The following is a 14,823-nucleotide window of genomic DNA, read 5'->3' as shown; positions in this document are numbered from 1 at the left end:
TACTATGTCCAGATGTTGCTGAGGTGTTGTTCAGTAGGAGACGGTAGAAGGTCATCAGCATAAAACAGAGAGAATAGGTGTGTTTCCACTAGCCCTGTAGAGAGGCCTCCAGGAAAGTTTCAGGGCACGTCCTCTCAAACAGCCGTTCACTCTCTGTGTTTTCATTACAAAAAAGGCCCCAGAGGGATTAGGAGACTCTGGAGGTGACGTATCACTCTGAATGGGTTTGGATCACCGGGGATCAGCTGATCAGTGATACAGTGGTGCGTTCTTCCTCAAGAGAAATAAAGATACAGCAGTTTGATTTAAGGAGGCCTGTGTTCAACTTATGTAAAAGTAACATGAATGAAAACACTCCACCTTAAATATTCGAGGCACTGTAAAAGCGTCTGTGACTGTCAGGCTGTCACCCCGCTGTAGTACGGTGTGTGTGTGTGTGTGTGTGTGTGTGTCTGTGCGCGCGCAGTGGTATGCACAGACAATATAACCTATAACAACAAGTTTTTTTTATAGGTAGCGCTGTAACGTAAAGCCAAAAATAAACCTGCCATGTCGGCATGTTTGCAAAGGTCTGGTTCTGTCCGCGTGGGATAAATGTCATCAAATGCCCGGTCACCAGACGCTTGCCGGATAACTACCCCTCCCAGGTGTGGCTTCAGAAGGGGGCCCTGGTACTTGTAGCCCTATCTTTATATTTATTTCATATGCATGTTTATTGGTGTATATATTTAATATTGCGGCCAGTGGGCAGTGCTTGGTTTGGACTTGACCAGTTCACTAATGTCTTCTTTTTGCAGCTAAACAGGACACTAAAATAGGTTCCTGAAAACACTTTTTGTGAGAAATATGTAAAATACTGTAGGCTGTTCCCATCCACTCTTCATACATATAACTACGAAAACTAATGCACTGTAGTTCCTGGGGGGTGGCGGGGGCAGATGTTCCTGTCCTGGAAGAACTAAGCCAAACCACAACATTTGTTCTAGTCGCTTTAATGGCTAAAGTTGATGGTTCACGTAAGGGTAGTTTTGGTGAGTAAACTTAATCTTTGTTTCCTAAACGGTGTTTTACAGCATTAAATAGCATGTCACATTTGGTAAGATATACAAATCTGTTGATGAGAATGTTTGGGCAATCGTAACAGAATCTGGTTTCAAATTTGCTCAGTGATGCCTCGTTTCACAGTTTGATCAGATTTCAGAGCCGTTATTGACACTGTGTCTTAAAGTGTAAGTCTGGCAAAAATGGCCCCGTGGTCTTTTTCAGCATGAAAATACATCAAATAGCTAGTACACAGCTGGGAGTTGGAGCCCAATTACTTGGCAACAAATCCCTTTTATTATCCCATGGTTATACAGAGACCAATCATAAGTACTTACGGTAGTTCAATCTGGTCTAAAACCCATTACACACAACATGAAACTGCACTGACACGGTTTCTGGCCATCATCCATTCACTATTAAGACCATACACTAGAGGGCGATAAAAGGACATTTGACTAAGCTCCACACATTTTCCATTATAGGATGATTTTACGGTTGATCCTACATCATTAAGTGAGCAGTGGTCACATCCATAGTCTGTGGGTTAAAAAAAGTCCTCACCTAAAGAGCATTTTAAGCTTAAGTCATCACCTCCTAATTGTCCCCTCTGTGGGACTAATAAAGGAATACCTTATCTCATGACTTTCTCAGTGCTTCAGAACTTTAACCGTGACTTGCTAAAGTATATTTTTATGATTTCACACCGTTGGTGCTTTATGCATTTATGTTAAATTCTTCTGGATTGATGTCCCATGTTATGTGGGACAAAGATGAATTTACAGAAAATATGCTCTTCTCTATTAGGCCTGTAGGGAAATGATCTAGACAGAAGTTACGTTTTTATTTGAAATTTCAGTTAATTACAGATAACTTCTATATCCAAATATGCAAAAAGTCTGAAAGGAAACTCATTATTCACCGGTTCAATCAAGAAATGAAAGTAGGCCAAAAGACAAATCAGAAAGCCATCAGGACTTTGCTTATACATTCATTCATTGATCTTCACCCGACATCTGCAACTCTTTCCTCCTCGCCTTTAACAATAAAATCTCCCAAATCAACAGCTCCCTGACTGCCACTGTTGGCAACTCCTCCACCAACACCATCCCAGTCGCCTCCCCCCTCCCTGACCACCCGCCCCCCCCCCCCCCCCCCCCCCTTCTCTCACTGCCTTCTCCCCCATCGACCCCTCCTACATTTTGGACATCATCTCTGCGTCCAAAACAACCACCTGCTCCCTCGACCCCATACCAACAGCTCTAACCAAGGCCTGCCTCCCCGTCCTCATCCCCCACCTCACCACCCTCTTCAACCAGTGTCTGTCCCTTGGTCTCGTTCCCTCCACCTACAAACTTGCCTCCATCACCCCCATCCTTAAAAAGCTCACCCTTGATCCAGCTAACCTCTCCAACTACCGTCCTATCTCCAACCTGCTGTTCCTCTCCAAAACTCTGGAACGCATTGTCGCCGCCCAACTTCACACCCACCTCCAGTCAAACAACCTCTATGAACCCCTCCAATCCGGTTTCCGCCCACTTCACAGCACCGAAACTACCCTTGTCAAAGTTGTCAATGACCTCCTCACCTCTGCAGACTCCGGTGCCCTCAACATCCTGCTACTACTCGACCTCAGCGCAGCCTTCGATACTATCAATCATTCCATCCTCCTCGAAAGGCTGCGCCAGCAGGGTGTTGAGGGCACTGCCCTCGACTGGCTCACCGCCTACCTCACCGACAGGCAACAGTTCGTCTCCCTCCACACATCCACCCTCTCTCCTGTTTCGCAGGGGGTCCCCCAGGGCTCAGTCCTTGGCCCCCTTCTCTTCATCTGCTACCTATTCCCCCTTGGTCACCTCATCCGCTCACTCAACCTCGAATTCCACTGCTATGCTGACGACACCCAGATCTACATCCGCACCAAACCCACCCAAAATCTTCCACTCAACCACATTGAAACCTCCATTTCTGCAATAAAAACATGGCTGTCCCAGAACTTCCTCAAACTCAACAGTGACAAAACAGAACTCCTCCTCATTGGCACCAAATCCACTTTAAACAAAACCGGACCCATCTCACTTACCATTGACAGCTCAATCATTTCTCCCTCCCCCCTTGCACGCAACCTTGGTGTTATCCTGGACCCCACGCTCTCCTTTGATCCCCACGTCCGCTCCATTGTCAAGACCTCCTACTTCCACCTCCGCCGCATCGCCAAAATCAGACACTGCCTCTCCCCCCCTGCCGCTGAATCCCTCATCCACGCCTTCATCTCCTCACGTCTTGACTACTGCAATTCCCTCCTCACTGGCATCACCTCCCATTCCCTCCATAGACTCCAAATGGTCCAGAACTCTGCTGCTCGCCTCCTCACTCACACCCGCTCCCGTGAGCACATCACCCCCATTCTCTACACCCTCCACTGGCTCCCGATCAAACAACGCATCGACTTCAAAATACTCCTCCTAACCTCCAAAGCTCTCCACCATCTGACACCACCCTACCTCTCTGACCTCCTTATCCCCCACCGCCCCTCCCGAGCCCTTCGATCCTCCTCCTCCCTAACTCTGACCATGCCACCTTCCAAACTCAAAACCTTCAGACACAGAGCCTTCTCTAGAACTGCACCCCGACTCTGGAACTCTCTCCCCCAGCCCATCCGCGACTCTCCATCAATCACAACATTTAAATCCCGTCTAAAAACCTTCCTTTTCTCACAAGCCTACAACCTCCCCTACCCAAAACTACATTCACTCCTGTCCTCTCCCCCTGACCCCCCCCCCCCCACCCTCCTTCAGCTCTCCTCACCCATTCAGCCCCCGACCCCCCCCACTGCTCTTCAATCCATCCCCCCACCTCTATTGTTGTACCTGTTTCTGCCTGTTTGTCTGTATCACCATTACCCCATGCCCCCTTTGCTTTGTTTCCCTGTCATCCTTGTCTCCTGTTGTTTGCTACCTGTTACATGTGTGTCTATGTACTACCTGTCCTGCTCTGTAAGCGACTTTGGGTCTTTGAAAAGCGCTATATAAATTAAATGAATTATTCAACCGGGGGGCTGGAGCAGATCCCAGCTGACATTGGGCGTACATAGAGACAAACAAAGACAGACAACCATTCACACCTACGGGCAATTTAGAGTCCTCAATTAACCAAACACATGCATGTCTTTGGACTGTGGGAGGAAACAGGAGAACCCGGAGAAAACCCACGCAGACACGGGGAGAACGTGTAAACTCCACACAGAAGGGCCCCAGCCGGGATTTGAATCGGGAACCCTCTCGCTGTGAGGCGACAGTGCTGACCACCACACCACACCACCACTGTGCCCTAAAATTTCAATTCAATCCAATTCAATTGTATTTACAGTGCCAAATCACAACAAAGTTATCTCAGGAAAAGAACATACTATGACTTATTCATGATTTACAGAGACCCAAAAATTCCCCCATGAGCAGCAACAGGGCACCCTATCCCAACAGACAGACAGACAGACAGCCCTTAGTCAAGAAACTACAAAATCAATACATTTTTTATTTGTTTTGATGTAAGTAATCAACTGAGTTATTTTCATGGGGATATCTGAAGGTTATTCTTTTCTCTATTCACATGAGAGAAATAATGCATAGTTGAAAGCATAGGGTATATTTGAGTCTTTTTAGAAACTCTCCCTTATTAGGATTCTTCGGGGCTTTTTTTCCTTGTTGTATATTGAGGATAAAAAATCTGTTTGGTTTGCTTCTGTTGTGTTGGTGTGTTGGCTTAAAATGGCTGGACTATTAAACAGCAGTACCCTTCCAGGCCGGCAGGGGCACTGCCGTCGACGTCGCAGTCGCGTCTTCCGGGTCAAACCTTCCATTAGCCCGCTCCGCTCCCCCAGCATTCCTTCCGGCTTGACCGCCATCATAGACAGCAGGTAAGACTTTAATGTTGACAACTATCAGCTAAAAGCCACTCAAAATCTCTGCCATCCGTCCATTTCTACAGAATCAATTCAAACTACAGCGTCCTATTGACTTCTCCTAACACATGTGTCCAGTATTGTAGCACAAAAAGAAGTGAAAAGTAGACGTCGCGTCAGTGACTCCACAGCTTCCATGTTTCTGTTCGTCCAGCACACTGAAGCGGCTAACGCTAGACTCCCTCCGTCTACCTTGTGTTCCACCGTGTATGTGTAACGAAGCGTCCCAGGCCTCTGCAGAAACCCTATATAAACTCATGTACATGTCCGGGCTCAACGCTTCTGTGTTACTGCCGCACGGCCCTCACGCAGCTCTGTAACTCACTCGTGGAATTAGAGTTAGCCTGCTGTTTTCGGTGCTTCTGCTGAAGCCGGGATGTTGTAGTATGGCACAGTGGTTAGAGCAGTCTCCCCATGTAAAAATGCTAAAGGTCTTCGAGGCAGCGGACGCAGGTTTGACTCCCTTTGCTGCATGTCTCCCCCTCTTTCTCGCTCACCCCTGTACAATAAAGGCTTGAAAGACTGTCCGGTTATAATGCTGAGTGTCTGATAGCTGTATGTCAAAACGGTTGGTGACAGCAGTGGGTTGCATTGAACTGATGTTTGTGTGTGTGATCTCCTGCAGACATGGCTATACGCTATCCTATGGCTGTTGGCCTCAACAAAGGCCACCAGGTTACCAAGAATGTGACTGCTCCCAAACACAGCCGCCGGCGTGGGGTGAGTATCTGCCGTACTGTAGTGACAGGCTCAATGTTCTGGTTATCACAGGGGTCCTCCTGGTTTAAAGCATACTGCTGTAACACGCTCCATAATTTCCATCAATAGTCAATGATCAGGGTTCAGTCGCATTAGCCTATGTGTTCGCTGATGTAATTCAGCATTTTGTTAGAGGTTAGGGGGGAGTGTTGGGGCAATTTGCTCTGGAAGTCGGCACTGATTGTGGAAAAAATAACTGATCGGAGAACATGGGACCCTTTCTGTGAAAAGCGGGGAGCATCTGACTTTAAAAAAAAAAGAAAGAGCGAACATAGGTATGCTCCCATATCATGGCTAATGAGCAGAGCAGTTGGAGTATAGACATGTGAAACAAATCCACTTCTTTAAGGTAATCAGAATTTCACAGCTAAACAACATCAGAATAGAGAAGTCTGGGATTATGTCCGGTGGTTTTCTTCTTTTTTTTTTTTTTTTCAACCGAATATCACAGGAATATCTCATGACTTTCTCAATCCTTCCGAATTTTAACCATGATTTGCTGAAGTCGATTTTTCTGATTTCACACCGTTTATGCATTTATGTTAAATTCTTCTGGATTGATGTTGACCATGTTATGTGGGACAAAGATGAACTTATAGAAAATATGTTCTTTATTAGGCCTGTAGGTAAATGATCTGGACAGAAGTTACATTTTTATTTGAAATATTACCAGTTCATTCAATAACTTCTATATCCATAAATGCAAAAAGTCTGAAAGGAAACTCATTATTCACCAGGTCAATCAAGAAATGAAAGTAGGCCAAAAGACCAATCAGAAAGCCATCAGGACCTTGCCTATACAATGCCTTAAACATTCAATTTAATTTTATTTAGATGGATTCAGATTAGTAAAGCCCGCAGTTAAGTTTGGTGGTTTTATTTTTTTATCTATTTTCAACAGATCCCATGAAAATACAGAAACCAGTTAAAAATTGTGTACTCCCAACTCCGGTTTTTCTTTCTGCTGTACAGCTCCATTGTTGTCCAGAACCTATTATAACCACATTGGTGAGCCACACTGTTGCACAGGATAACATGTTTCTGGATGCAATGTAGAGCTGACACAATCAATTGATTAGTCAATTAAAAAAATGACTAACTATACTCAATTAATTGTTCAATTCATGTTAGCAAAATGGCTCAAATCCCCAGGTTTCAGCTCCTTGGATAAGTGAATATTTGCTGCTTTTCCTTGTCTTCTACGGTTCAAGTTCACTTTTATTTCTGTAGCACAGTTAAAGAGCTGTAACAGTCATCCAAAGTGCTTCACAGGGCATCAAACTAATGTGTTTGGGCTTTGGACTGTTGGTTTGACAATATAAGTAATGATCTGGAGATGGTGTGTATTTTTTTAAACTGTTGTAACCCAAATGATTAATGAGTAAATCTGGAAACTAACTATGGATGTATAATCCAAAAGAATTGTTAGTGGAATTTACACCCATGTCATTATCCTGCTGCCAATGTTTAATCTGCTGCTGAAAATAGTCCCAGCAGATGCACTCCCAAGAAAAGCCTGGCTACATGTAAACTAAATGTGATTTACCTCATTGTTGCGGTTCGCTGTCCACGGTGGACCTGTTTGACCTCACATTTAATGTCTCAATGATGTGAACAAACCTAACCCTTTTTTTTTAAAGTCCTTATTCCTCAGCTTTGGGAGGAAAAGGGACCATAGTGATGACATATTTCTTGTGTGCATCACCAAAGTCCTCACTCTTTCTTTTCATTAATGAGGCATCACTTAAGAAATGGCTTCAAATCTTTAAGGGGTATATTGAATGAAGCGTTTTCTGAAAAGGCCAGTGATGTTTCAAGTCTCGATTATCACCATGTGGTAATCTTCATTTGACACCAGCTCTGATACAGCCTGTTTAAACTGTGAGCTTTCCAGAAGTGAAACACTAGGCTCGGAGCTGAGCTGGTGGGCAATCTGATTGGTTTTTGTCTTATCGTGAGATTTGTTGATCAATATACACTTCCACCAGCCTTATGTCCTGCAGCTGACCTTTCATTTCTCTTAGGAAATAAGTTCCAAATTTCAGGACCTCCAGATCGCTAGATTTTTAGAAATTCCTTTGTAAATATATCACATTGTCACAAGACTTGTGTATTATTCAGTGTTAACATGCTGCAGATAGGCTTTGGACGATTAGGGTTAGGTACAGAAACATGGTATTAAACAGGCCCCAGGGCTAGTTATTAAAGACCACGGTATTGATAAACCTGCGGGCTATCGGTTCTTTTTTCCCCTCCTCCCTGTTATTGTTTTGGTGTAATTATCACACTGTAGCATCAGGACTGAGCTGCTCTAACTACACCCGTTGATATCAGACACTCATTGCAATAAAGGCTTTGCAGTTAAGAAGCCCATACTTTATCCAAAGCAGTATTTTAATGGCCTCTGTCTGCCTGCACATGACTAACTAATATGCACAATAATGACAGAGGAGCCTGGTTCGCAGTAGCACAGGGAAGAGAACATGAGTGTCTTAACTCTGTAAACTTCACTAAGTATTTAAGAAGACGAACTGGAACCTGCTCCCCTCTGGTTCCCAAGCTCAGAGTCATGTCAGGAATAGGATTTTAGTTCATGGCATTTTAGATAGGTTTGAAGTGAGATATGAGGTTTAAAGGGATTTCTGCCATCGTAAACTTGACTGCTGTTGCTCTAGAAACATTTAGTACATTCTAATCCTGTTCTGAAATATTTTTTGGGGGGAAAAAAGCAATTTAGTAATGAAAAAGAAATGAGTATTGATAAAGAACTGAACCAATAAAGGAGCATAAGAGTAGTATTGATCCAATCTTGTACTGAAGAAGTAGCACATGAACAGCGTTCTCCAGAGTCCCTCAGTGGATAAAAGTGGATCATGTTTAAAAGCTTTGTCTTTCCTCTGCAGCGTCTGACCAAACACAGCAAGTTTGTTCGGGACATGATCCGCGAAGTGTGTGGTTTCGCTCCGTATGAGAGGCGAGCCATGGAGCTGCTGAAGGTGTCAAAGGACAAGAGAGCCCTCAAGTTCATCAAGAAGAGGGTGAGTTTCTATTTCTGCTCCGAGTGCTTTCAAGTGCCAACCAACTGTGGGACAGCCACAGGAGCATCTCCTGTTAATCTCATCTATCTGATGTGTGCACACTGCTTTAGAAGTCTGCTGCAGAGTGTCATTCTGTTTCACAGCACTGTAAGGCTGTAGCATACTGTAGGGTTTAGCCTAATTTTGCATCGGCCCTTTCCAGCTCAGCAGCTCAGCTCTAATATTGAGCTTTTCCCTGCTCGTTGTGTTGCTCCGCTCATGTTAAGTCGCTCTAATGTTGCTCTCTTTCCTCCCCAGATTGGCACTCACATTCGTGCCAAGAGAAAGAGGGAGGAGCTGAGCAACGTACTGGCTGCTATGAGGAAAGCTGCCGCCAAGAAGGACTAATCTGTCACTTAATAAACGTTTGCTAAACTACAAACTCCAGACTGCCGTGTGTTTGTCTTCTGCTCTGCTCATCAGCTCTGGTTCTGACGGTCCATGTCCAGCACACATGTTGATCTCTGACCACTGTGTTCTCTGTTTAGGATTTAATGCTTTTCTCTTTGGAAAAATAATTATTAAACATGCTTCAAAATACTATCACAGCACAAATTTTTAAAACCGCTACATACTCATGGGCCCATGAAATCCTTTAAGTAAAATTCCAGTGTAAAAACCTTTTTAGACTATTCGGTCATCAAATAAACAATCAAGACAATTTCTTTCATATATGAACTATTGACGGAGTCGTTAACAGCCGGACGTGGCTAACAGTGATTAGCTCGGGCAGTACAGTGAAGGCATTAAACTTCTTTTTTTAACCACTAATACTGCTGAAAATAACCCCAAACCTCTGCAGTAGCATGAGAAGAGTCCCTACACAGAAAACAAAGCACCAACAAGGTAGTCAGTGAACCCAGAGTTTATTAAAGAGTGTTTTAAAGACTTCCCTACTGTCCCCTGTACCAGCTCCTCTCATAGTAAAGTCTATTTAAGTGGATTACCAAAGTCAATCCCGAAGGAAGGAGCCCATTGGTGCTTTGTTTTCTGTGTAGGGACTCTTCTCATGCTGTTGCAGAGGTTTGCTGTTATTTTGAGCGGTATTAGTGGTTAAAGACCTTTAAATGCCTTCACCGTACTGCCCGAGCTAATCAGTGTTTGCCACTCTCCGCGATTTCTCCATTGATTGTTCATACATGAAGAGAAATTCTCGATGGCTTATTTGATGACCAAATTTGCCAAATAAAGACCCCGGGATGATTTTAAAGCAAGGTCTTGAACTTTTAAAAATGAGATCTGAGAAGACGACTCATTGAAAGAGCTTGTGTGTGTATGTGCAAGAATAGAACTTAAAGTTATATTTGCTTAATGGGTCACCTTCTGTACGTCTGTATCGCTCAGTTGACACCGTTTGATGTTTTGCTGTGTTCCACCTTCCATCACTAACAGCATTCAAGCCTCTTTCATTATGAGCGTCTGTAAAGCTGCTAATTCTCAAACAATTGTAACAGTAATCAACCCTGATCAGTGTTTCCCTGCTGTTCTTGGTCCTCGTGTTTGAGGGAATTAGGATGAAAAGTCCTTGAATTTGATTAGAAAGGTGTAGGAGCCTGTTTGGATGGGATGTTTGCTGTCATGTGGCTTGGTGCAGGTTAAAACATGTCAAACATGAACAGTTATCTAGTTTGAGAGTTGCACATATAGATATAGAGCTAGTGTTTTTTTCCTAGCTACATTACATGGTATCAGGTCGCTGCACAGACGCGTGTACTTGTCACTGTTGACACTCAATTTTGGAATTATTAAATCTGCTCTCAGCACTTCAACTCCTAGAAACGCTGGTGTAAAAACAAGCTCTACTGGCTAGTATAACACCTCATCAGGTGTGGGTTGGCCCACTATGGGCCTCAGGGAGAAACATTCTCTTAAATATTATCCTAATTTTCTGTTCAGAGAAAACAAAAGAATCAAGTCCAGGCGCAGCTAACACTCAGAACCATCGAAACCTTCCATTACCCAGCTGAGCTGGAAGATGAATCCCTCTTGATCCTGACTGTTAATCAGCAGATGGTAAGGCCCTGGAACACTAAAGGCAGGTGTTGTTAAACACTGACACATGACCAAGAACTGGAGAGATGTCACCAGAAAAAGAGTGGAAGAAGAACTTGGAATCACCCTGTTAAATAAACTTGGAACAAAATGAACGTGCTTTTTCAGTCCTACAGGAAAATCGAGACATAATAGTAGATTACAGTTGGACTATAGGGATAAATATTGACATAACTACATATAAATAAAGTTTTATTGGCAAATGAACAAACTAAAGTTAGAGTGTAAACATGCAGTAAATGTATATGCATTATGAGACGTAATCCATATAAGCAGACAGGTGTTTGTATAAACAGTAACCTTCTAAGGTAAAGTGACAGTGTAAGGAGTGAGCAGCTCAAACTTCCAGCTAGTGGACTGAACCAGATGTTTGGGTCTTATTTTGGAGTGCTCTCCAATCAAAATGTGTTCTGACCTCAGAAGAAGAAAAACATTGGTGAATCCCAGGAACCAGTGGGGACTAACGGATAGCAACAAATCGTGGATATGTACGGTGGATATCATACATTACATCCCTTTTATTTCCTCTATTTTCCTGTGATAAACGAGATGATTCTTTTGAGATCTGGAGAAAACAAACAATGGTGTAGTCTATTAAATCATTGCAGGAAACATCAATCAGGGCAACTTATGACACTGCCCTCCCCTCAAAACCTCCAACAGTGGCTGGGCACAGAGCAGGCCTGCGACCTCTGTGGGACCATCAGTGCTACCTTACAACACACCCTGGCAGGATGCAAGACCGTGCTATCTCAGGGCAGGTACAGATGGCGGCACGATCAGGTGCTGAGGAAGCTGGCGGAGGTGGTGGAGAAGAGAAGGCAAGAGGCGAGCAACGGGAGCCAAAAGGGCATGCAGCGGTGGACCCAGTTCCTGAGGGAGGGGGAAGCGGGGGAAACTGTGGGGAGTGGAGAATGGAGGTGGACTTGGGCAGGCAGCTCCATTTCCCAGGAGAGATCTGCAGCACCACACTTCGGCCAGATATGGTGCTGTGGACCAAGGCAGGGAGGTCGGTGCTGCTGGTAGAGCTGACGGTGCCATGGGAGGAGGCGATGGATGGAGCCTACGATAGGAAGAGAGCAAAGTACACCGACCTAGTCGCTGAGTGCAGGGAGAACGGTTGGAGGACAAGACTCTTCCCAGTGGAGGTGGGCCCCAGGGGCTTTGTGGGAGACTCAACAACTCGCCTACTGAAAGATCTAGGGCTGAGGGGTAAGGAGCTAACCAAAACCACCAAAGAGCTGACTGACGAGGCAGAGAAGGCAAGCTTCTGGCTTTGGCTGAGGAGGTGGGACAAGGTGAGGGGAGTGAGCAACTCCTGAGGAAAGCTAGCTGCGGCGGGTGACTGGGAGACGTCCCTGTTCACTGCCCCGTCACCAGGAGAAGTTCTGGTTAAGGGGCGAAACATCAGTGAATGGTGGTCCCCAGCTGATGACCCCGCAGCTAGCGGAAAGGGCTCCGGAGGAGGTGCGGCAGGCCTAGAGCCTAGCAGGTGAAAACACCTACATGTTTAATCAAGATGTCAGTGTCAGAGGAGCAGGAGGATATGGATCATCACATATCTCTGATATAACTTTCTTCTGTCACAGATAATGTTCCATTAGTGTGTCAGTGTCAGAGGAGCAGGAGGATATGGATCATCACATATCTCTGAAATAACTTTCTTCTGTCACAGATAATGTTCACATTAGTGTGTCAGTGTCAGAGGAGCAGGAGGATATGGATGTGTGATAACAGAAAATGGAGGAAAATGAACTTGTTATCACAGGAAAATAGAGGAAAATTAACTTATCACAGGAAAACGGAGGAAAATAAAATTGTTATCACAGGAAACTGGAGGAAAAAAAATTCGTTATTACACGAAAATGGAGGAAAAATAACTTGTTATCACTGGAAAATTATCTTATCACAGGAAACTGGAGGAAAATTAACTTATCACAGGAAACTGGAGGAAAAATTAACTTATCACAGGAAAAATTAGGAAAATTAACTCGTTATCACAGGAAAATAGAGGAAAATTAACTTATCACAGGAAAACGGAGGAAAAATAACTCGTTATTAGAGGAAAATGGAGGAAAATTAACTTATCACAGGAAAATTAACTTGTTATCACAGGAAAAATAACTTGTTATCACAGGAAAAATAACTTGTTATCACAGGAAATATGAGGAAAATTAATTTTTTATCACAGGAAAATTAACTTATCACAGGAAAATAGAGGAAAATTAACTCGTTATCACAGGAAACTGGAGGAAAATTAATTTGTTATCACAGGAAAATGGAGGAAAATTAACTTATCATAGGAAAATTAACTTATCACAGGAAACTGGAGGAAAATAAACTTGTTATCACAGGAAAATGGAAGAAAATTAACTCGTTATCACAGGAAAATAGAGGATAATTAACTTATCACAGGAAAACGGAGGAAAATAAAATTGTTATCATAGGAAACTGGAGGAAAAATAACTCGTTATTACAGGAAAATGGAGGAAAATTAACTTGTTATTACAGGAAAATTAACTTATCACAGGAAACTGGAAGAAAATTAACTTGTTATCACAGGAAAAATGAGGAAAATTAACTCGTTATCACAGGAAAATAGAGGAAAATTAATTTATCACAGGAAAACGGAGGAAAATAACTCGTTATTAGAGGAAAATAGAGGAAAATTAACTTATCAAATTAAACTGGAGGAAAATTAACTTGTTATCACAGGAAAATTAACTTGTTATCACAGGAAAATGGAGGGAAATGAACTTATCACAGGAAAAATATCTTGTTATCACAGGAAATATGAGGAAAATTATTTTTTTATCACAGTAAAATTAACCTATCACAGAAAACTGGAGGAAATTAACTTTTTATCACAGGAAAATGGAGGAAAATTAACTCGTTATCACAGGAAAATGGAAGAAAATTAACTTATCATAGGAAAATTAACTTATCACAGGAAAATTAACTTATCACAGGAAATTGGAGGAAAATTAACTTATCACAGGAAATTGGAGGAAAATTAACTTGTTATAGGAAAATGGAGGAAAATGAATGTATCACAGGAAACTGGAGGAAAATTAATTTATCAAAGGAAAACGGAGGAAAACAACTCGTTATTAGAGGAAAATGGAGGAAAATTAACTTATCAAATTAAACTGGAGGAAAATTAACTTGTTATCACAGGAAAATTAACTTGTTATCACAGGAAAATGGAGGGAAATGAACTTATCACAGGAAAAATATCTTGTTATCACAGGAAATATGAGGAAAATTATTTTTTTATCACAGTAAAATTAACCTATCACAGAAAACTGGAGGAAATTAACTTTTTATCACAGGAAAATGGAGGAAAATTAACTCGTTATCACAGGAAAATGGAAGAAAATTAACTTATCATAGGAAAATTAACTTATCACAGGAAAATTAACTTATCACAGGAAATTGGAGGAAAATTAACTTATCACAGGAAATTGGAGGAAAATTAACTTGTTATAGGAAAATGGAGGAAAATTAACTTATCAAATTAAACTGGAGGAAAATTAACTTGTTATCACAGGAAAATTAACTTGTTATCACAGGAAAATGGAGGGAAATGAACTTATCACAGGAAAAATATCTTGTTATCACAGGAAATATGAGGAAAATTATTTTTTTATCACAGTAAAATTAACCTATCACAGAAAACTGGAGGAAATTAACTTTTTATCACAGGAAAATGGAGGAAAATTAACTCGTTATCACAGGAAAATGGAAGAAAATTAACTTATCATAGGAAAATTAACTTATCACAGGAAAATTAACTTATCACAGGAAATTGGAGGAAAATTAACTTATCACAGGAAATTGGAGGAAAATTAACTTGTTATAGGAAAATGGAGGAAAATGAATGTATCACAGGAAACTGGAGGAAAATTAACTTGTTATCACAGGAAAATGGAT

The 14,823-nt window shown here is 42.4% G+C and overlaps 1 protein-coding gene across 1 annotated transcript; it reads left to right on the top strand.

The window, feature by feature from the left end:
- Positions 1–4,895: 4,895 nt before the first annotated feature.
- On the top strand, positions 4,896–9,220 carry rpl36 (ribosomal protein L36). The gene is made up of 4 exons (XM_083940235.1): positions 4,896–4,957; positions 5,628–5,722; positions 8,665–8,799; positions 9,097–9,220. The coding sequence occupies exons 2-4, from the start codon at positions 5,630–5,632 to the stop codon at positions 9,184–9,186; spliced, it is 318 nt and encodes a 105-aa protein (XP_083796361.1). The 5' UTR covers positions 4,896–4,957; positions 5,628–5,629; the 3' UTR covers positions 9,187–9,220.
- Positions 9,221–14,823: the final 5,603 nt, after the last annotated feature.

Source organism: Echiichthys vipera (assembly GCF_963691815.1).
Source record: "Echiichthys vipera genome assembly, chromosome: 3".
Classification (NCBI taxonomy): Eukaryota; Metazoa; Chordata; class Actinopteri; order Perciformes; family Trachinidae; genus Echiichthys; species Echiichthys vipera.
Note: the sequence above shows the minus strand (reverse complement) of the source record. Positions and strands in the feature narration are given on the sequence as shown.